Source organism: Crocuta crocuta, unplaced genomic scaffold (assembly GCF_008692635.1).
Source record: "Crocuta crocuta isolate KB4526 unplaced genomic scaffold, BGI_CrCroc_1.0 scaffold129, whole genome shotgun sequence".
Classification (NCBI taxonomy): domain Eukaryota; kingdom Metazoa; phylum Chordata; class Mammalia; order Carnivora; family Hyaenidae; genus Crocuta; species Crocuta crocuta.
The window spans coordinates 5044842-5068326 of NW_027551571.1; the positions used below are offsets into that span (position 1 = coordinate 5044842).

The 23485-nt window shown below is 42.9% G+C and overlaps 1 protein-coding gene across 3 annotated transcripts in view; it reads right to left on the reverse strand.

The window, feature by feature from the left end:
- Positions 1-23485, reverse strand: part of MBOAT2 (membrane bound glycerophospholipid O-acyltransferase 2) — a 73812-nt gene that overhangs the window by 33981 nt on the left and 16346 nt on the right. For 2 of the 3 annotated variants that reach the window (XM_077751007.1, XM_077751013.1), the window contains exon 3: positions 3518-3613. In XM_077751007.1, the coding sequence (XP_077607133.1) occupies positions 3518-3613 (96 nt within the window). Of the gene's footprint in view, positions 1-3415; positions 3429-3517; positions 3614-23485 lie in introns of those variants that run through there. The other variant, XM_077751008.1, reaches the window with a different exon arrangement.

A 23485-nucleotide genomic window follows, 5' to 3' on the forward strand; every position in this document is an offset into this window, starting at 1 on the left:
GCCCCGCGTCACTCTGTGCTGACAGCTCAGAGCCTGGAGCCTGCTTTGGATTCTGTGTCTCCCTCTCTCTCTCTGCCCCTCCCCTGTCCGTGCTCTGTCTCTCTCTCAAAAATGAATAAACATTAAAAAAATTTCTTTTAAAAATGAAATTTGACATTTCAGCAAAATAAAACCACGTCATAGAAAGCTATTTTTAAACATGCATTTTGCGCTTACTGCAAACCGCCCTCCCATCTGTGGACTGCACAGGCAGTCTTCCCCGTCTGCGTGAGCAGCAGTGGCAGGATGCTGGCTCTCCCTTTGCTCTCCAACAGCCCCTCCATCAACGTAATCAAGAAAATTCCAGGGGCGCCTGCGTGGCCCAGTCGGTTAAGCTTCCGACTTCAGCTCAGGTCATGATCTCACGGTTTGTGAGTTTGAGCCCCATGTCGGGCTCTGTGCTGACAGCTCAGAGCCTGGAGCCTGTTCGGATTCTCTCTCTCCCTCTCTCTCTGCTCCTCCCCTACTTGTGCTCTGTCTGTCCTGTCTCTCTCAAAATTAAAAAAATTTTTTAATTAAAAAAAAAAAAAAAAGAGGATTCCAGAGAAACAGAAGGAGGTGAAGCCCTAAGAAAGAAACTTCCCTAAACGACTGTGTGAAGCAAAGGCTCCTCCTTCCGTGGACTGTCAACATGACTGAGAAATAAACATCTATTATGTTAAGCCACTGAAATTATGACATTTTAACAGCTGTTAGCCTTTCTCCAGCTAGAGAGCAACACGTTCAGAGTATCAGGTTAGAGAAATAAGAAAGGTGATGACAAGATCAACCAAAGGAGCAGCTGTGAGGGCCCAGGAAACCCTGCGTCATGCAAATCTGCACTCACATGAACCGCATGGATGAACTCAATTTAGCTATGTTAGACCGCTTTTTAAACCTGGCAGCTTATGGGGCACCTGGGGGGCTCAGTTGGTTAAGTGTCCAACTTCGGCTCAGGTCATGATCTCACGGTTCGTGGGTTCGAGCCCCGCGTTGGGCTCTGTGCTGACAGCTCAGAGCCTGGAGCCTGCTTTGGATTCTGTGTCTCCATCTCTCTCTGACCCTCCCCTGCTCACACTGTCTCTCTCTCTCTCTCTCTCAGAAATAAATAAAACATTTAAAAAAATAAAAAAAAAAGAATAAATCTGGCAGTTTAAAAACATAAGCAGTATTTGTTAAGCGAAGCATCATGTGGAGTCCTCAAATAGAAGCTAGAGATAGAGCAGTTGTGGTTGAAGTGAGACTAGAGGGCACGGCGTCACCTGCTTAGTGTCCCTGGAACGTGGCTGCAGGGTCCTAGCACTCAGGAAGGCCCTTTGAAAATTCATGATTTTACAGTATTAACTTCTAGTGGCTAATGTTAACATTTCTGTTATCTACATGCATAAACTGAATTAGTCAAGAGTATTCTTTTTGCTTCTATTTCATACTATATGCTTAATTCATTCTTCACTATACCACAAGCACTGAAGCTCTGAATTTTTTTTTTAATGTTTATTTTCAAGGGGAGGGGCAGAGAGAGAAGGAGACACAGAGAAGGAGATCAGAAGCAGGCTTCAGGCTCCATGCTGTCAGCACAGAGCCCGACGCGGGGCTTGAACCCACAAACCGTGAGATCATGACCTGAGCTGAAGCAGGACGCTTAACCAACTGAGCCACCCGGGCGCCCACTAAAGCTCTGGATTAATCTTAGCAAAGCTTTGCCCACATTGCTCAGGTTTTCTACACTGTTTGCAATTTTCCCCCATTTTTCTCATTGTATTTTTTACTTTCCTCTTAACTGAGGTATTATTATTGATCGAGGAAGTATTTATTTAATGTCACTATGTGCTAAACACTACAGATACGCTGACGAATAAGACCAGTAGGGTAACTGTTCCCAGGAAGATTAAACTGTCTAAATGACCATGACTCTTGTACACATTCACAACTAGTTCCTCCTTTCATTATACCCTGATGACAACGTGTGACTGGACTTACACCTTCAAGTTCATAGAGATTTTCAGTGCCCCAACAGACTTCCTGATTCTGTCCGTTAGCTCTTTCTATTCAACAGTATCTATTATTTATAAGCTAGACCGTCAGCATCTATTCGCTGCTTCTGAACTCCAGGTATATTTCTCTATTCTACCCAATAGATCGTGAATGTAACTAGTTTGTAAAGTGTATGTAATCAGTTTGTATTGGCTTTTTGTTCTTTTGCATGCAATCTCGTTTCATCCAAATCTATTTTTTAAAATCTGTTTTAAAAAAGTAAAATCTGGGGTGGCTGGGTGGCTCAGTTGGTTAAGCGTCCAACTTCAGCTCAGGCCATGATCTCACAGTTTGTGGGTTCGAGCCCCACGTTGGGCTCTGGGCTCACAGCTCAGGGCCTGGAGCCTGCTTCAGAATCTGTGTCTCCCCTCTCTCTGCCCTTCCCATGCTCATGCTCTGTCTCTCTCTGTATCTCAGTAATAAATAAATGTTAAAAAAATTTTTTTTTAAAAAAAGTACAATCTACTTGAATCCCATTAAGGAGAAAAAGAAAATTTCAGTTTCTAAAATTCTCTTGTTTCATAGCAGTAATTTTTCTCTAAGCTCATACAACTTTGGTCCATTTCTAATGCTGAATAACTTTTGTTCAGAGATGACATGCCTTTCTTTATTTCTTCTACTCTGCTCATCCTTAGCAAAGGTCCCTTTATATAAAGGTGGTGAGCAAGACAGCCCTTAAGGACCCGGACTACGCTTACGCTGGAAGAGACACTCTGTGTGTTACAGGACGAAGAGCACCAGGGAGGGACGACACGCCCTCTGAAGGAACAAAAAAGCCAGAAGTTGTTTCCACTACTGGGCTGAATGCTAGACATATGAATGTAGAACATTCCATAAGAGGGAAATGCATACAACTCAAATACATATTCCAATGTCTTCTCTAGAAAAGTCAGAGGACGGGCTCAGCCGAGGAGTGTTGAGAAGCAGAAGTGACCAGATCTTACAGAGAAGTCGGTGAATGACCGTAAGAAAGTGGTTCGCTCAGGAGATCACAGAGAGAGAGAGAGAGAGTCAAGGATTCAGGCTGAAGGGGGCTGGTTTTCAACAGTTAACAGCTGATTGAAGACATTTCTGTAAAATTAGAAAATGCTTCTGAGATCAGAATGCCACACGACAAATTCAATTGCTACACATTTAGAAATTTTACGTAAGTTGATTTAAAAGGACCGGTTATTTCTGTGACTTATACAGCACTTACAAAAGACCACTTTACCAAAGGAGAATGTCTCAACTCTTAGACAGTTTTTCAACTAAAATATTTGTCGACAGCGTTTCATCAGAACTACTACATGCAGCCACGCGCCGTCCCCCACCCATGTGACAGCAGATAAAACAGGCTACTGAATCACAGTTTTACTCTTACCCTGAAAAATCAGCAGAATANCACTACATGCAGCCACACGCCGTCCCACCACCCATGTGACAGCAGATAAAACAGGCTACTGAATCACAGTTTTACTCTTACCCTGAAAAATCAGCAGAATATTGTCCATAATCAAAGATATAGACTCTAGTAATTTGGCACACTGTGAGGTATCCCAAAGCAAACAGAAAACAATATCTGGAAAACAAAAACAAACCAGATTAGTGAAATTAAAAGATTCATTTTGTTAAAGAATACATTTTAAAATATTTTATTAACCATTGGGTATGGTTCAAAAATTAAATATTTCTAGAACTATTCCACAAACAGCTTTCTTCAATAAGTTGTAAAAACTCTTTACCAGTATCTAGTTACTTGACCTTTGTAACAACTTCAATGGCAAATCCACTTAGTCAATGCTTTCATTAATTTTTTTCCTTCTGGAAGACCTCCATAAACCAAATTATATATTTGAAACTCATGTTCACAAATATAAAACTGTGAGTATTGGTGTTTATTTATTCTTCCTTTTTAGAAAACCACAATTTTGCACTAAAATACTTGGCTAAATCATACATTAAACAAATTCTTGCTTTTAACAGTTTAAAAATCATATGTCCTTAGTGTGGGATAAGGTAGCATTTATTCCCATATTGTAGGCATAAACACTTAGTGATTTTCACATCTCCAGGTACTTGAGACAGTTACAATACTTAAACACATAGTATGGAAAATAATTTACATATCAACAGAAGAGAATAGAAACGGATTCTGGAACACTTAACATTACAGAGGATAAAGGCTGCGGCCTGGGCCACCTGGACCTCCGCTCAGGTCATGATCTCACAAATTTGTGAGTTCCAGCCCTGCGCTGGGCTCCGTGCTGACAACTCAGACCCCGGAGCCTGTTTCAGATTCTGTGTCTCCTTCTCTCTCTGCCCCTCCCCGACTTGGACTCCTTTTCTCTCTCTCAAAAATAAATAAATGTAAAAAATAAAAAAGGCTGCAATGCAAATTACCAGGGATGGATTATCGTCTAAATAGTTAACAAGATAATTCCAGATGAACTAAAGAATTACTGTACAGCATTAAGGGGCGCCTGGGTGGCTCAGTCAGTTAAGCATCCAACTTCAGCTCAGGTCATGATCTCGCAGTCCGTGGGATCGAGCCCCAAGTTGGGCTCTGTGCTGACAGCTAGGGGCCCGTAGCCTGTTTCAGAGTCTGTGTCTCCCCACCCCCCCACGCACACTCTCTCTCTCTCTCAAAAATAAAAATTAAAAAAAAAAAAAAAAAAGAATTGCTGTACAACATTAAAACCAGAACACACAGGAAATGTGGATAAATATTCAAATGTTCTCAAACTGGGGACAGACTTTGTAAAACATTAATAATATAGAAGAAATCAATAGGGTAAAAACCAATATATTCAGCTAATAAGTTTCTTGTGTAGGCAATTTAGGTAGTTTTATGAAAGAGATCTTTTAAGCTTCAGACAAACTGGTAATTTTGATCTATTTGAATTGTTCCTGAGGTGGGGGGGGAAGGAGGAGAGCTTCCTGACTGAAATGTTTTACAAAGCTAAGATACTCCCGACAGCTGTTTCTGACAAAATAGCACCCATGCGTACTGACACACAGAGTTCTCAAATCAAACATAAAATAAGTTCTAAAACTCATGTGGCTGATTGACATCTGGCTACAGTCTCTCTCATTTCATAGGGTCTCCTACAACCTGACCTTTTGCCGCCCCTCCCCCTCCCCATTAAGAACAAGAGTCTATTTCTCTATCCACTTTGAACCTGTGTTGACCTTCAACTCCTCTGACCAGTGGGTTAAGGCAGGAGTAACACGGTGCTAGTTCCAAGGATGTCCATAGTTAGCCTGGTCCTTTCTACCCCCTGCCTTTTGGAAGCTGGCTGTCAGGAAAGAACGGTTACTACGCAGAGATCACCACGTGCAGAAGCCCTGGAGGACGAGACACCACGTTGGGGGGGAGAGACAGACTCCGTGTCGTGAGATATGTGAGCGACGAAGCTGATGCCCTAGCAAAGAGATGCTCTATCCCGTTGAGCCTTTCCGGAATTCCTGACCCACAAAACCATTGGCAGAATAATATACTTGCTTGCTTTAGGCCACTGCAGTTTGGTGGGGTGGTGTCAGCGGAAGAGAAACCGGGGTGCCCCCGTAATGAAACCTGGAGCACACAGCACTGGCTTCGGGGCGGGCGGCAGGGCAAGCAGCAAAGGCCTTCGGAGGCTGCAGGTGAGGACGGAGGGCAGGGGGAGCGGTCATGGGAGCCGCAGAAACCGCACAGCACCGCGGCTCACTCTGACGTGGAATATACAAAACACACCTTCCAGGAGTGCTGACTGCTCCCTTTCCGGGGCAGACGACAAAGTACGGGTACAGAGCAATAACAACGAGAAGTGTTCAAGTTTTTAGCAAAATTTAAGAAAAAACAGAACAGAAAGGGCTCAGGACGGTCTCTCCAGTCACAAAATATTCCTCAAGCAATCACAGTGATGACGAGTCAAGAATACTGTTTTACGACGCCTCAGGGAGACGTAAGGGCACATCTTTAGAGAACCTCTCAGAAAAACAACAACAGTTTCCACAAATCTCAAGGTTATGCCTCTTAGACCCTCCGCTGGGCAAGAACGTTTTGAAGAACCTGAAGGGGGCTGTCCCACAGCATTTCAGACCAAAGAGAGAGGAGACTGTCTGAAAGAGCTCTGTGGGTGTGGCTTCTGACTAATGCAGGAGATTGATTGATTGATTTTAATGTTTTATTTATTTTTGAGAGAGACAGAGACAGTGCGAGCAGGGGAGGGTCAGAGAGAGGGAGACACAGAATCTGAAACAGGCTCCAGGCTCTGAACTATTGGCACAGAGCCTGACGCAGGGCTCGAACCCACAGACCGTGAGATCATGACCCGAGCCAAAGTCAGACGCTTAACTGACTGAGCCACCCAGGCACCGCTAATGCAGGAGATTTATAGCTGGACACCCAGGAAGCCCACATCGGTTTTTAAGACAGTTGTACGAGACTGGACTCAAAGGGAGAAACGGTTCAAAATGAAGAGATCTTTATGTCCCCAGTTATTTACTGGTAGGTAGTGGGCTGAGAAAGCTATTCAACTGAAACAGCTGGCTACTTCTTGTATAAAAAGGAAGGGCAGCTCAGGGTGTGGATAAAGAGCCACAGAGACCAACTCACAGGGACTAGATGGGGGTACCACTCAAGGAAGAGGTGACAGGTGTCCATCTGGATCCCACGGTTACTACGGACCAGAGACTGCTAAGCGACTTGCGTGCCTCTCCTTTTTTTAACAGAAGGATCTACTACAAGTGGCCTACCACTGTTCGCCATCGTGTGCGGGGCGCTGGGTGGAGGGGTGCACAGACTGGCCCCGTTAGTGCACTGGTCCTCACACGCACAAGAGCTGTACTTGAGGAACCACACTGAAGAAGCCTCATCCACAGCAGACCTGGCTCAGATGACAAGATGGGGGTGTCAAGCTTGAGGGCCATAAGGAGGTGATGCCCTGGGGGTCCTGAGAGGAAGTGAGAATACTTTTTATGCAGGATGTGTTGTAAACTGTGCAGACCAGAGTACGGATCGCTGCCCCCAGTAAACACCCTTCAACACATGCAGCTCTGAACAGTACAAGCTGGAATATAATTCTCTTCCCTAGAATCTGGGTAGGACTTAATAACTTGGTTTACCCCAAGGAATATAACGGAAATGACTTCCGGAAACATCGAGGCCCAGTCATGAGAAGTCTTGCAGCGTCCCCCATTTCATTCTTGAAATGCTTGTTCTTAGCACGCGCGGAGCCCAGTCATCATGTGTGAGCAGATGGAGCCCACATGGAGAGGTAACTTGTCAGTCAACAATCCCAGCTGATCTCCTGGCCCACAGCCAACATTGGCTGCCGGCCGTGGAAGGGAACCACTTTGGATGTCAAGTGGTCAAGCTTTCAAATGACGGCAGCTCCAGCCAAAAGTTAGTAGCAACCATGCAAGAATCCAAGCAAAAACTGTTCAGCCGATCCTAGCCAACACAAAGAACCATGAAAAATAATAACAGGGGCGCCCGGGGGGCTCAGTCGGTTAAGTATCCGACTCTTGATCTCATGGTTATGAGATTAAGCCCCACACTGAGCTCTGTGTTGACAGTGGGGAGCCTGCTTGGGATCTCTCTCTCTGCCCCTCCCCGACTTGTGCGTGCACGCTCTCTCTCACACTCTCTCTCTCAAAAATAAACAAACATTTTTAAAAAGCCTTTAAAAAAATCTATCAGAAACAAAAAAAATAAGTATTCTGTTGGTCTGAGACACTATGGATTCCTGAGGGAAAGGATATGGAAGTTTCTGAAGTGGGAAGGAACCATGTATGTGTTACTATAGATTAACTTAATTTTAGACTTATTTTGAAAATCCCAATAACATAATGTCCATTCTTCTCAAACTAATCTCTAAATTTAACATCATAATCCCAATACATATCCTAACAATATTCGGGTGGGACCCAACCAGCTGACTTTCAAGGTCTTCTGGAAAACTAAGTAAACACACAATGAGGAGTACTTGCCTGATCCCAGCAGACGGTCACAGTGATTTATGATGTAGCATTGTCTCATAAATAGATCAAAAGATTAACCAAACAGAGAAGTTCAAAAACAGACTTACCCAACTAGAAGTTTCTGTTTATGACTATAAAGCTGGCATCAGAAATGAGTGGGAGAAGGATGAATGAGGTAAAAGAGGTTAGAAAGTTAGCTCTCCTTTCAGAAATAAAAATAGAATAGTTTCCTGGTTCACACTACACACACACATACAAAAAGCCAGATTATGAACAGATCTCCATGTAAAAAAACAGGGTAATAAAAAAGTACCAAAATAAAAATATAAAGGAATGTCCCTAAAATCCTGGAATAGGGAAACCTTGATAAGCATAACAAAAATCATAAATGCTATGAAGATAAAATCTGACAAATACTACATAAACACTGGAAATTTCTATAGGACAGACGACAGAAAATTAAATAAGCAACAGAAATTGTTTACTACATACAGCAGGTTAATGTCTTTAATAAATAAAAAAAATTCCACATAGCAACAAGGATTAAGAAATCAAATGAAAATGGATGAGACTGTGAAATTACAGAGTTAAAAATAATTATAAAGCCAGTCCATTGAGAAAAATAAATGGGGGGCGCCTGGCTGGCTCAGCTGGAGGAGCATGCAACTCTGAATCTCAAGGTCATGGGTTCAAGTCCCATGATAGGTAGAGAGATTACTAAAAAGAAATAAACTTTAAAAAAAAAGAAATGTGATTCAAGATAAGGAATGATCAGGAAGTCAGAGGAATAATCCAGAAATGTATATTAGAGTAACACTTGTCCAACATCACTGCCAAAAGTTTAAAAATAGGCAATATCCAGTTTGGGTGGAGAAACAAGCATCCTTACATGTAGTTGGTGGGAACGAAATTTTAAACAGCCCTTTTTTTCGGCCAGTGATTTTGCAGTATACATCAGAATCTGGGCATGCTCTCTGAACTACCAATTTCACTTTCTGGAGTCTATCCAAAAAATAAAAATACTTACATATATTCACAAGGATATACACATAGGTATTCACTAAAGTACTATCATAAGTAACATAAAATTTATACTGCATGTAAATATAGAAAAATAGAAAACCACCGAAATGTCTCCAATATAATATTAGTTAAAGTAAATGGAAATAATAAAATAGAAAACACTACGGAATTCAGTACTAGTAATTAAAAAGACATCTACACAAATGTGTGTATATAAACACATACTGATAATATGGGAAAAGTTCTAGAACAAAACTCTAGGCTGATTCACTCCATGTGCATTTTCATCTCCACTGTCCCCTGCTCTCCTCTACTAGAAAGGCCAAAAGACTAACTGCCCAGTTCCCGGGCTCTCCGGCAGCTGGAGTGGCAGCACACACAGATCCCATCTGTGCAGAAGTCTGCTGAGGCTGCTGGGAAAGACTGAGGTCTGTGCTGTGCAACATGGTGGCCATGGCAGCTCAGAAAAGCTGTTAGTTCAAGGATTTTCGTAAATTGGTTGTTAAACACAGCCATTATTAAAAATTAAGTGATAGGAACATAAAACTAAATAAACAGGGGCGCCTGGGTGGCTCAGTCAGTTAAGTGTCCGACTTCGGCTCAGGTCACGATCTCACGGTTTGTGGGTTCGAGCCCTGCATCGGGCTCTGTGCTGACAGCTCAGAGCCTGGAGCCTGCTTCAGATTCTGTGTCTCCCTCTCTCTCTGCCCCTCTCCCACTCACGCTCTGTCTCTGTCTCTCAAAAACTGAATAAACATCAAAAAAAATTTTTTAACTAAATAAACAGTATTACAAAGGCATTAAATATTCAAAACGCATCACTTCTCAATTCCTTCTTATCATTTGCTATTTTCTGTGCTCCTGAGGCTACTTACATCTCCTGCATCTGCATGACAAAAATACCATATAATGGTGAGTTACTGAGCACTTCTTCCCAGTCCCACATTCAAAGACTCCAAGTTAGTCACTGTAAAGCTACCATGGTGAAACATTTACACTATAAAAACTGGCAAATGCTATAAACCTTCCTGATCATTTAAACCAAGGATCAACAAGCTAAAAGGCTGTAGACCAAACCTCACTGCCTGGTGCTGTAAATAAAATTTTGTATTTGGCCACACCCATGCCCACTTGTTTCTGTGTGTCTAGGGCTGCTTTTGCCCTGTAACAGCACAGCTAAACAGCTGTACAGCAACTGTGATGGCCCCTAAAGCCTAAACTACTTACGGGCAAGTTTACTGACCAAATTAGAATTAAAATTCTGAACAAAATGACAGGGTAGGATGAAGGAAATGCACATTACTCTTTTAGGAGGATGCCACGACTATAGCCATCATATTGTGAATAACAAAGAGACAAATACCCTTCCATTCTGCAAAGCCTATCACTCAATGCAGCAAAAGAAGTTGCTCACACATGGACAGATGAGTGAAGTTCCAATATACATCTTCATGGTCTTGTTTTCATCTTATTCGTTAATATAAACAGAAGTATCAAGCAACATTCATGTTAGAACTACATTTGTTTGCCCATGAAATAAGCGACTTCTTTACTGAGCTGGTCGTAAAGGACAACATTTGTAGTCTGGTTATGTCCTATTGTGGTTGAACTGCAGCCCGAGGTGAGCTGTAAGGGTTCGGCGAATATCAATGAAAGCATTCTATAAGAATCAATTGGCTCTATGGAATTTACAATAAAGAGTACTGCAAATTTTATTGTTATTTGTAAATTAAGAACTACATATCCACTGTATTAGTAACATTTATAGTAAACTTATTATTTGTAAATTATGAACTACATATCCATTATATTAGTAACACTTATAATAAACTTGTGTGTGTATATTTACGCATCTCGTTTCCCCAGAAAGCCAGCTCGCTGCTAGCATTTCCTAGCGAGCCACTGCCCGGCCACATGTGGTCACGGAGCACTTGAAACGTGGCTGGTCTAAATGCAGATGCTCTGTGGCCGTGCAGAGATATACTCTGCTTTTTGAGGCCTTAAAAAAGGAATTCAGACACATTGTTAATCATTTTTACATGGACTATATTTTGAAACAATGGTATTTTGGATATATAGATTAAAATAAACCACTAAAATTAATACATTTTTTACTTTTTAAACTGTGAGTATTAACGGTCATACCACCCTGAAGGCGCCCGATCTTGTCTAAACTGTATTGGAAAATTTAGAATTACTCCTGTGGCTCACAATGTCTTTTTTTTTTTTTCTCTTTTTTTTGGTATAAAAATTTTTTAGTGTTTATTTATTTTTTGAGAGAGAAACAGCACAAGTGGGAGACAGGCAGAGAGAGGGAGACACAGAATCCAAAGCAGGCTCCAGGCTCCAAGCCATCAGCACAGAGCCTGACGTGGGGCTCAAGGCCACGAACGGTGAGATCATGACCTGAGCCGAAGTCGGCGCTCAACTGACTGAGCCACCTAGGCGCCCCGCTATGTATTCCTAACGTACGGTAATAGATACCTTTCCTGAAAACAGAAAAGGGGACAGACACAGCTGGTGTGGCTTTTCACACTTTTGAATTCCCTCTGCCTAGAAAACGGGTGTGATGGAGGTGGCACCAACCTTCCTGTGTCCAGGGAGGTGGCAATCAGGCTAAGACAGGAAAGAACAAAAGAAAGGGGCTTCAATGCCTCGCGGGGCTGCTGCATTGATTCTGAATAACCTAATATCCTGAAAGAATCCTAGGTGGTGAATTCTTTTTCCGTATTATCTGCAATTGAAATGCATTCCTAACTGATGGAAAAGCACAGTGAACTTTTGTTGTTTTCTTCTGAGTCAGATCACACAGGGCAAAGTATGGGGACAAGCCTTTGGCTTTGCACACTCGCACGGCAGCAGAGGAAAGCAGACACACAGGCCAATACGTGTGTGCACGGTATTGTCCTAAGTGCTATGCTCAAGGTAAGAATTTCACTGAGTGTCTTCAAACAAAAATATACACGCAAATACACACCAGACAGAACCGATCTAGATGTAAATGAGGTACTGCTACCTGTGTGATGGTAAGCGAGTTACATTACTTCTGACCCCTTCTCCTCTCCCTCATAAAAGGCAGACACAGGGACTCTAACTCAATTGACTGCGACCCTGTCTTCCCTGCTGGTTTACGGGTAGGCACAAGACTTAGGTCTGGTCAGTGAAACCTGACACGGAGCTTTTGGGAAAGGCTTTTCTCCTTTATCAAGTATGACACTTGCTACTGTTACATCTGTAAGGGCTGCAGCCACCTTTTACCTATGAAAGCAGCTGGCTAAAGGACAGACAGATCAGTACGTCAGGAAGGCAGAATAAAAAAAGTAGAACAAACAGTAGAACTTTCTGATGCCCTCATTAAGGCTGAGTTGCTGAATTAATCAAAAAGAGCTGCCTTGCCTCACGACTTCTTGCCCTGAGCTGTAAATCTTTCTATACACCAGGAGTTGGGATTTCTGCTCTGTGCAGCCCAAAACATCCTGATACAATTATTACTCGTATCAAAATTAAATCAAGCACATTTGGAGACTTCTAGAATATTTTCTTCATTTTAGAAATATAACTGTTAAATTACTGCCTCGTTTCAAAAAGAGAAACCACATCTAAAATATCTCATCATTTAGGTATCAGATACAGAGTGGAGACTGTTCAGGAAAAACACAGAGCTCAGGGACTCTGAGATTAAGGAACCAGAAATGCTGAGGGGAAATGAAAAAGAATTCTTCCGAAACGAAGAAAAGAGGTAACGTCGTCACCAAAAGGCTCAAGATGCTACTTGGAATAAAGACAAAAATCTAACAAATGAGTAACTGTTTTACTGTGCTAAAATCAAATTAAACCGTTCACTTTCCAAGATGCGGGAGCCCAGACGACCTGAAGTTTAGTTTTGGGAAAGGCTCACACATCTGAATACTAATTTATCATCTTCTTATTCTGCCTCCTCCTCTGCTTATACTTAGTCTTGAAAATATACTTTCAGGTGCTTACACCGAGCTGTGAAACCTCGAAACTTTGCTCGTCTCTTTCAAACACACTGTTGGCTAAGCTGTCGCCTTTGAGTTTCTATGTAATTTTGGAGACAGCTTTAAAAACACAGGCAACACTATAAAACAAGAACCATATGAGCAAGCAAGGGCTTGGAAAGTATACACAGAAGGGGAGGGCAGAATAAGGAGAAAGCCCGTATTCTGATGTGCAAGTCTTGCATAAGGTTAGTCACATGGATCAATGAACAGAACAGTCTAGAAATAAAGCCACAGGTACAGGGTGGATTGCAATCCAATACAGAGGAGGTGGTATTCACAGTTAACAATGCTGGGGCAAGTGGATCTACAGACAGAAAAATGTTAATCTCAACTTTTAATTCATAACACAAAAATTAACTCAGAATGGATCAGTGATCTAAGCCTAAACAATAAAACTATAAAACTTCTACAAGATAATGTTCATAATCTTAGGGCAGATGAGGATTTCTTAGAAAAGACACAAAGAGCTCTAAACTATGAAACAAAAATTTGACAAACAGATTTCATCGAAATTGCAAAGTTCTGTTCTTTGAAAATCACCACTAAGGTAACACTGATCATGACGAGTAGGGAGTAATGTACGGAGGTGTGGAATCACCATATTCTATACCTGAAATGAATGTAACACTGCATGTTAACTGTACTGGAATTAAAACTAAAAGCTTAATAAAAAATATCACTAAGAAAATGAAAAGGCAGGTCACGGGTCAGGAGAAAATACTCCTAATTCATAAAACTGACAGAAGACTTATATCCAAATATAAAAAGAATGAATTACAAAATGATAATAAAGTTCAAGTCCAGAGATCTGAACAGACACATCCCAACAGAAGGTGCACAACTAGCCAGTAAATGTAAGAAAGATGTATCACATCATCAGTCACGAGGAATCCAGATTAAAATCACAGAGACACCACCACACACCCATTAGAACAACTGAAACTTCAAAGAATGACAAAGCCATTGGTGAGGCTTTAAAGCAACAGGTGCAGTTAGCACTGGGGCCAGGTGTGTGTGTGTGTGTGTGTGTGTGTGTGTGTGTGTGTGAGAGAGAGAGAGAGAGAGAGAGAGAGAGAGAGAGAGAACTCCTATTCCCACTCTGGAAGCATTTGGCAGCTCCTAGATAATTACATACACTTTTACCCTGGGCCCCAGAAATTCCTCCTGCTGCACAACATGCAGGAGAAACGAAAACATACATCCATGAAAAGACTTGTACTAAAATGTTTTAGAAGTTTTAACCGTAACAGCCCCAATTTTGAAACACCCCGAATGTCCATTAATAAACGGGAGAAAGGATACATCAATTGTAGTGCACGGACTCTGTACAATAGAAACCCACTCAGCAATAAAAGGACCAATCTGTTAGGCTGTAATCTGATTTTTTTTTCCTTAAAAAATTATAGTATCTAAGGATCACTTTTGTTTCCATCATGGAATCCTTAATAATTTTTTTCTTTCAATCTGGTATTCCTTTTTACTTCTAAAAGATAAATTATAATTGTTACACTTTGGGGCGCCTGGGTAGCTCAGTTGGTAAAGCATCCGAGTCTTGATTTCAGCTCATGTCATGATCTCACAATCGTGAGATCAAGCTCCACATCAGGCTCTGCACTGAGCACGGAGCCTATTTGGGACTCTCTCTCCCTCTCTGTCCCTCCCCTACTTGTCCTCTCTCTCTCTCTCAAAATAAATAAACATTGTAAAAATAATAATTGCTATACTTTGCATCTTTAAATGCAATTAAAAGTCATTAAAACATATATACCATGTAATACTTAATATTGAGTCATATCATAAGATTGTATTTTACTATAGCTTATATAAGAAAATTATACAGTGGGGCCTCAGTGGCTCTGTTGGTTAAGCATCTGACTGGCTCAGGTCATGATCTCATAGTTCATGAGTTCGAGACCCACATCAGTCTCATGCAGAAAACTCAGAGCCTGGAGCCTGCTTTATATATGTATATACAAAACATAAACATGTACATACAATTGTATCTGTATACACAAATACATGCATATACATGTACATACCCATATACACACTGATATATTCTAACACAATACTCCCATGATTATAAATACATATTGTAATATATAAATATATTTTAAGTTCACCTTAAATAAAATCCTAATTAAGATATTCACAGAGTCAGACTTTCTATTAAAAAATAAAGTACAGGGGTGCCTGGTTGGCTCAGTCGGTTAACCGTCTGACTCTTGATTTTGGCTCAGGTCATGATCTCATGGGTGAGCCCCGTGTCAGGCTCTGTGCAGACAGCGTGGAGACTACTTGGGATTCTCTCTCTCCTTCTCTCTGCCCCACACGCATGCTTCTCTCTCTCAAAAATAAATACAAATAAACACTTAAAAATTAACAAATAAAGTTACAAAATGAGTTTCCTGCTGGTAAATTTCTGTGGCTTCTTCCATAAATGTCTTACAGTGTGCTTTGTCTCAGATTCTAATTCTTATTAAAATTAAGTAACAAAAGTTTTTTAAAAAGGACAGGGAGGAATTTTACAACATTAAGCGGAGTTTAAAAAGGGGGGGGGGTGCAGACACAAAAGCTTACTTACTATACAGTTCCATGTATACAGAAGGGTACAGCAGGCAAAATGCATCTCTAGAGCCAGAAAACAGATCACTAGCTGCAGGAACAGAGCCAGACTGATCACACAGGGAGAGGAAGAAACTTTGGGGATGAGTAAAATGCTCTCCAACTTGATTTGGATGGTAGTTACAGTTTATACATTTGTCCAAACTCACTGAACTGGTGGTTTTGTCTTACCTAAGTTATATCTAAAGTTGACTGAAAAGTATTTTGGAAATAAAAACATTTTATACAATCTCCTTTGCACAGTCCGTCTCATCCTGGGGGCCCAGGGCTTGGTTCTCTTCTCCGATTACTTATTTCCAAGAGATGTCCGCTGCCCCCTAATTTTATATGCCCTTTGTGTACTGACGGCTCCCAGATTCTCAGTTTCCAGCCTGGATACGCCTCCTTCTCTCCAAACTCCAATAACCAACAAGCTACCTAACATCTCTGGGTGTTACCTAGCAAGTATCTGGAACTCAACACGTCCCAAGTAGAAGTCCTGACCCCACCAACACTACCTTTTCCCTAGTTTTCTTGATCACTCTAACTGACAACATCTCTCAGCTTTGCCCAAAACACTGAAGTCATTTTTGATACGTCTTTATGAGTCACATCCCACATCCCAAATCTCCAAATCCATCTTCATAGTGAACATCAGGATGACTCATATCCATGCTCAAACCTATCTACAAAATATACAAATTGGGGCACCTGGGTGGCTCAGGTGGTTAAAGGGTCTGACTCTTGATTTTGGCTCTGGTCATGAGATCGAGCCCCATATCAGGCTCTGTGCTGACCTGCTTGGGATTCTCTCTCTTGCCCTCTCTCTCTCTGCATCTCCCCTGTTCCGCTCACTCTCTCTCTCTCTCTAAATAAAAATAAACAGACACACACACACACACACACACACGACTGAGTAATGCCCACCGGGAGCGGGTCTGTGCCTGGACTGCTAAAATAGCATCCTACCTAGTTTTCTCCCCCACCCCCTCCCTCATCTGTCATAAACACCGCATCCAGAGTGCCCAAGACTCCCCAGTAGCTAACCCATCACGCCTCAAAGAGAGTCCACTTTTCCTCGAGAACTTCTGTTGATCAAGGAGCCAATTTAAAAAAAAAAAAATTTAACCCTCTTTTCTTTGGTTCTACCAGATGGATGACATGAATGACATACATTTACATAGACTTTTATTTTGATTACAACCAAGGAACAAGAATTGTTAAAGACTCACAACATTAGCACATGACTGAGCTTCAAGAAGCCTGGCAACATTCAAAGCCCTCGTCACATGTGCCCGGGCGGATCACGGAATCCAGCAATTCAGGGGAAGGACAAGTTAGTAACCATCGGTACCCAGCGTCTCAAGTTGGTCATGATTTTCACCGGTGCTATTTTCACATTCATTAATTTGGTGAGCCAGGGCCCGATCTCGCTTTAAAGATAATTCTGTTCGTACATAACCGCGTGTGGCGCTTGGCCCACATGGCACCTCGCCCTCCGTCTCTCCTCGGCAGAGCCGGCCAGAGCACAGCGCGGGCGGCAGCGAGCTCAGGGCAAAACTGCTCGTGGGCCACAAAAGCCTTTAAGTCAAGGGGCAAGTTTCCAACAATCAGGTATCTCAAACCTGACCTGTACTCTGCTTGTCGGCCTCTCACCCTGAAGCTCGAGGGACAGCACTGTAATCCTGCAGACAGACTCAGTCTGAACAAACACCTGTAAGTAAGTAATTCTCCAAACCTAGGTCTCAAATCCATTTCTCTCAAAATCTATCTGAAAATTCCTATCCACAGTTGCATACTTCCATTTCTGGAATACACCATTTCGAATTAAATAATCAAAACTACAGTTTGCCCGATCTGGCTAGGCTTTTTATTTCTTCCCTCGTTCAATAGCAATAAACATATAAGCCAAGAACTAAAAATTAAATATTGGGAGGGAGCATTAGATTTAACCCAAAAGATGGCACTGATAAGAAATATAGACTGAAAAGTACTCAATAAAAAATTTATAGGAGCTTAAAAACTGACTTTGGTAACAGGTAAACAGAAGAATGGTACAGCACTTGCAAAATTAACTAACCAGAACACAATTTCCTAAAATGCTCAATATGTATACATGTAAAATTTTCCCCTAAAACCACAACAGCCCTGTAAATACACTGTAAATTATTAGGCATAGTAAGAATCTATTCACCGAGGAGTGAATAAAATGAATGAAACAAACTGAATGTTCTATTTCTGAGTATGTTTCAAACAAGATCTTAAGTCAAATAAAATCGGCAGAGACTTGGAAAGATCACTGCTTAAAAATTATTCATATTTCTTATTTTAAAAATGTACGATTAATCAAGTTTTTCCATTTGCATTTAGTGGTTTGTAAGCAAAAGGCAGCCTGAAGAATTATTTTTCTGTGCGACGGGATCTGAAAGTGGCCCAGTAACGCACGCTGATAATTCCCAGGGCAACACCCCAAACGGAGCTCGCCCCTTCCTTCGTCCCTATTTATAAGAAAGTCATACACGTGAGGAGCCTCAGCGGCAAGGGTACGACATGGCTCCCGACGACAGAGCTGCGTGCGGCCGGCCCCAGGGGCCCCTGGCCAGGGAAGGACAGCGGCCCTCACAGCACCGTCCTCTCCGCAGGTGCCTCAGGCTTCGGTCTCTGGCGCCTCGGGTTCTGCACCTCTGACTACAGCCCTGGCACTTCACTGCCGTTTCAGTGGAGTTGTGGGTAAATGTGTGTGTTTAATCTGCTACGCACAACTGGCAGTCTCGAAATGTGTCTTAAACCCATCAACAAAACGTCAGGTTTCTAAAATCTATTTGAGAATTTCCTGAGTTTTATTCTAAGACTCCAAATGCAAGGGACCCTTAATAAACGTGACACTGCTCTCCTGACTGCGTGTGCAGTAACGCCTGCTAAGGTACACTGTTTCCGCTGAAGTATTACAATTAACAGTTTAATACATCCTCCACTAACCCACAGGCGATAAATCAACTATGGAGCCATGTGGTTTCTCCAAACCAAGTTTAAAAGTTCCTTCCACTATGGGGCGCCTGGGGGGCGCAGTCGGTTAAGCATCTGACTCGATTTCGGCTCAGGTCTTGATCTCACAGTTGGTGAGACTGAGCCCTGCGTGAGGGGCTGTGCTGACGGTGCAGAGCCTCCCTGGGATTCTCTCTCTCTCCTTGCTCTCTGCCCCTCGCCTGCTCTCTCAAAATAAATAAATATTAAAAAAAGAAAAAAGCTCCTTCTGCTATTACACTTATAAGCACACCCTCTTAACGACACACAACAGCCATTCTTCACATTTTAAGATCATGTGTCTTACGTTTTCCTAGAGTTGGTTGTTAAAGACATCATTTGACTCAATACACTTGCCTTTTATTAAGGGACAGGAAGAACAGAAAGCTACAGCTTCCCCAGTTCACAAACCTGCTGTCAAGTCAGGGATGCTGTCACAATGTCTGCCAGCTGACGGTGACAGCACCGGGCTTTGTAGGATTAGCTCTAAATGCCAGGCCTCCCGTCTCGGGAGGTCCATGGGGCTCCATTCAGAAGAGCTGTGCCACCCTTTGTAAAACGAGTCTCTCGGATGTCCACATCCTTCACTACACCGAGCTCCTTGGGGACCTCGGCATCCAACTCCCTCGGTGCGTAGCACCGAGCGTGACAAAGGGAAGGCGTTCTGTACAGTTCTGACATGTGTGACACGTGCCCGTGAGCCGTTGAACGGTACCAAGAAGGTGAATATGGGGCACAAGAGAATTGGTATGAAAAGACCACCACAGGCCAGAGAGGGGACCGAAGGCTCCCAGGGTGACAGTGTGGACACAGGCCCCCAACACAGAACAAGAGTAACACAGAGGCCAAGGCGCTTCCCAGCTAAGCTGAGTGTGCAGAGCCAAGAGTCAGCACACCATGCGGTGGCCCGAACAACACCTACCTAGCAAAACCCGGGGGAAACAGCAGGAAATAAGCTAATAAAGTAACCCTAATAAGGTAACACAGGGTTCGAAGTATTCTGGAGGGCACGAATTTCCTGAATGAATATTTTGGTTATTTTCCTGTGGGGATTCACAGCAGCAACATTGATATGAGCAACAAATGACACAGGATGAAACAGTTATTCAGATCATAATTAAGGCTGATTGATGTATATGACGGATTATAAGAGAAAGGTCTGGAAGTCACATGAATAGTTCAGCAGCATGAGAAAATAACCCCCCGGCTAAGGTAGAGAATGTGAAAGAAAGTGCTAAGGATTTCCAAGGAAAAGTAAAAAGCAAAACAAATCTCCAACTTTTTATAACATATGATCCATAGAAACTAAGGAGGAAAGGTCAAGTTTTCCAATTAGGGTGTCTCAAGAAAACACAGAAGCTGGTTCTGAAGTAAAAAGGGACACCAGCAGGCTGGATCTCTTACTGGCTGTGACTTGAGACAAGTTTGAAGGAAGCCCCAGTCTTCTCTTATTTATGAACAACGTCCCCTCTGGATGATTTCATTTCATTCTAAGGCTTGAGATCCTTTACCCTGATCAGCAGGCTTGTCCGACTGCTAACCGGACGCTGCATCTCACGCGGCCTCTCCTCCGACCTCTGCTTCCCTCCATCTCCTAAATAACACCACCCGGCCAGTGTCTCAAGCCACCAGAAGCCAATTCCTCCCTTTTCTTCATGCCCCACAGCCAATCCTCAATCTGGTCCCTAGTCCTGCCTCTAAACTGCCCCCTACGTGTCTGCCTCTCTCTCCACCGGACCCTCCTGGACCAGCGTGTCTTGTCTGGTGTGGTTTCCCAGTCCCTCTGACCGCTACCCCTGCTACACACGCGTACCCCCTAACCACCCCAGCTACACAGCTTGGGAGCCATGTCCCCGGGATGGGCTCCCACTGCACCCACAACTACAGTCGACCCAGCCTCCCCCTCTGACTTCGTCGCACACCACTCGTGACCTTGCTCACCGGGCCCCAGCCAGACTGGGCCTCTTTCGGGTCTCCAACCACACAGAGCGCTCCTGACAGCCAGGTGTGGGCCGCTCCCCCCTGCTCACGGCTCTCTCCCTGGTTCACACGCAGCATCAGCTCTCAGCTCTCTCCGGTGGCACCCATATTATTTCATTCCTCTCTCTCTCTCTGCAATAATTTCACTTCCGTATTTGTTTACCTGCCTGTTGTCTGCCTCCCCCTCCCCCATTTGCCATGAACTCCAGGATGGCAGGCACGTCCCGGGACTTTGTCTAGAGCAGACTACGCGCGAGCAGGTCCGTGGATGCTGAGCGTACTTGCTGACTGTAGCCCCATACTCCCGATTTTTAAGTTGGGTTGTCTTAGCATTGAGTGGTACAAGCTCTTTATATACTCTGGATGCGATTCCTGAATCACATCTGTGCTTTGCAGAGGTCTCCCAGTGGCTTGCCTGTTTATTGTTTTAGAAGTGTCTTTTGAAGAGAAAAAGGTTTTCATTCTGATGAAGGATAATTAGTGAATTTTCTGTGTGGGCCATTCTTTCGGTGTCACATCTAAGAAGTCTTGGCCTAACCCAAAGTCATAAAGAGCTCCCATATTTTCTTCTAAAGTTTTATAGTTTCAGATATCACTCTCAAGTCTCTGATACACTGAGTGACTTTTTATGTGTGGTGTGAGGGAAAGGTCCAGGCCTACCTCCTCACACTTCAATTGTCCCAGCACCACATGTGGCAAAGACCATCTTCTCCCAACTGAATGGCCATGGTGCCTTTGCTGAAAATCAATTGACCATAAGTATAAAAAAGGTGTGTTTCTAGACTCTCAGTTTTGTTTTGTTTTAATTTTTTAATGTTTTTATTTATTTCTGAGAGAGAAAGCATAATCAGGGGAGAGTCAGAGAAAGAAGGAGACACAGAATCCAAACAGGCTCTAGGCTCTGAACTAGCTGTCAGCACAGAGCCCGATGCGGGGCTCGAACCCACAAACCGGGAGATCATGACCTGAGCCAAAGTCGGACGCTTAACTGACTGAGTCACCCAGGTGCCCCTAGACTCTCAATTTTGACTTACATGCCCATTCTTATGCCATTTTCACAGCATCTTTATGACTCTACCATAGTGTAGAGTCAATTTTCGTTGTTTTTCCAAAAAAATTTTTTCTTATTCAAGGTCCTTTGTATTTTCATATAAATTTTATGATCATCCTGTCAATTTTTTAAAATAATTTTTAAATGTTTATTTATTTTGTAAGCGACAGAGCATGAGTGGGGGAAGGGCAGACAGAGAGAGAGAGACAGACAGAGACACAGACAGAGAGAGAGAGAAGACACAGAATCTGAAGCAGGCTCCAGGCTCTGAGCTGTCAGCACAGAGCCCGATGTGGAACTCAAACTCAGGAACAGCGAGATCATGACCTGAGCTGAAGTCAGATGCTCAGACTTGTCAGTTTCTATTTAAAAAAGCTTTCTGAAATTTTTGTGAGAGATTGCATTAAATCTGTCCATCAGTTTGAGAAGAACCACCCTCTTCACAGTGGAAGTCTTCCATCCCATGAATATGAAATACCTTTCCATTTATTATTTATTTGTTTATTTTGAGTAAGCTCTCTGCCCAACATGGGGCTTGAACTCACAACCCCAAGACCAAGAGTCGCAGCCAGGTGCTCCCATTTAATCTCCTTTAATTTCTCTCAGAGATGGTCTATAGTTTTCAAGTGTCATTGCAGCTCTTTTATTAAATTTATTCCAAAATAAAATATTTTATTCTTTTTGACGGTACTGTGAACAGAATTGTTTCTGCACGTTCCTTTTGGACTATTTGGTATACGTGGTGTTGCCCTCCAGGACTCAGAAGTGGTTTGATTTTCTTCAGTATGTTTTATATCGGTGCTACAGACCGCCTAGTACCTACTAATCCACCTCTAAGGTGCCGGATGCTCTGGCCATCGCAAATCACTGTGTGGCACATCTAGTAAGTTTTTCCTTTCAGTTATTAACTTTCCAACTCGGTTCCATTTGGTTCGGATTAACACTTGCTATCCCGTTAGTGACAGTCCCTATTTGTTGACTCATGGTCATCATATACACCTTCCTTTACGTCTCTGAACACATCCATAATAGCTGCTTTGAAGTCTTTGGTAAATGTAACATCTGGAACTATTTAGAGACAGTTTCATTTCACTGCCTTTCCCCTATTTGTCCTAAGTTTGTGTTTAAAACTGGCCATATTCAATAATACAGTAACTCAATTTTGATTGCCTTTTTTTTCCTTGAGCATTGCTGTCGTGCCATTTTTGTTTTTTTCACTAGGACTTAATCAGCTGAATCTTTCTCGCCCATGGCAGGTAGCGGCTGCTGTCTCTGCTCAGTTTTTCACTGGTTTTATGTCTCAGCCTCGCTCTAGGGGCCACCCCTGTGTCTGCACAGCTCAGTGGTCAGCCAGGGCTTACTAGGAACTTGTGCTCAAATACCTTCAGCCAGCAAGGCACTGCCTCTGCCTGCGGATCTCCATGTGGGTTAAAGACCCCGTGCAGCAGTCTATACTTGTGAAGTTGGCCTCAGCTTTACTCCCACACAGGCCCTCCCGGGCCTCCCTTGGATGCAGCCTCCAGGCAGCCAGCGTTGCATGGAAATCTTCTCTTTTTTAATTAAAAAAATTTTTTTAATGTTTTATTTATTTTTGAGAGAGAGATAGAGACAGCATGAGCAGGGGAGGGTGAGAGAGAGAGAGAGGGAGACACAGAATCTGAAGCAGGCTCCAGGCTCTGAGCTGTCAGCACAGAGCCCGACACGGGACTCGAACCCACGAACCGTGAGATCATGACCTGAGCTGAAGTCGGACACTTAACCGAATGAGCCACCCAGGTGCCCC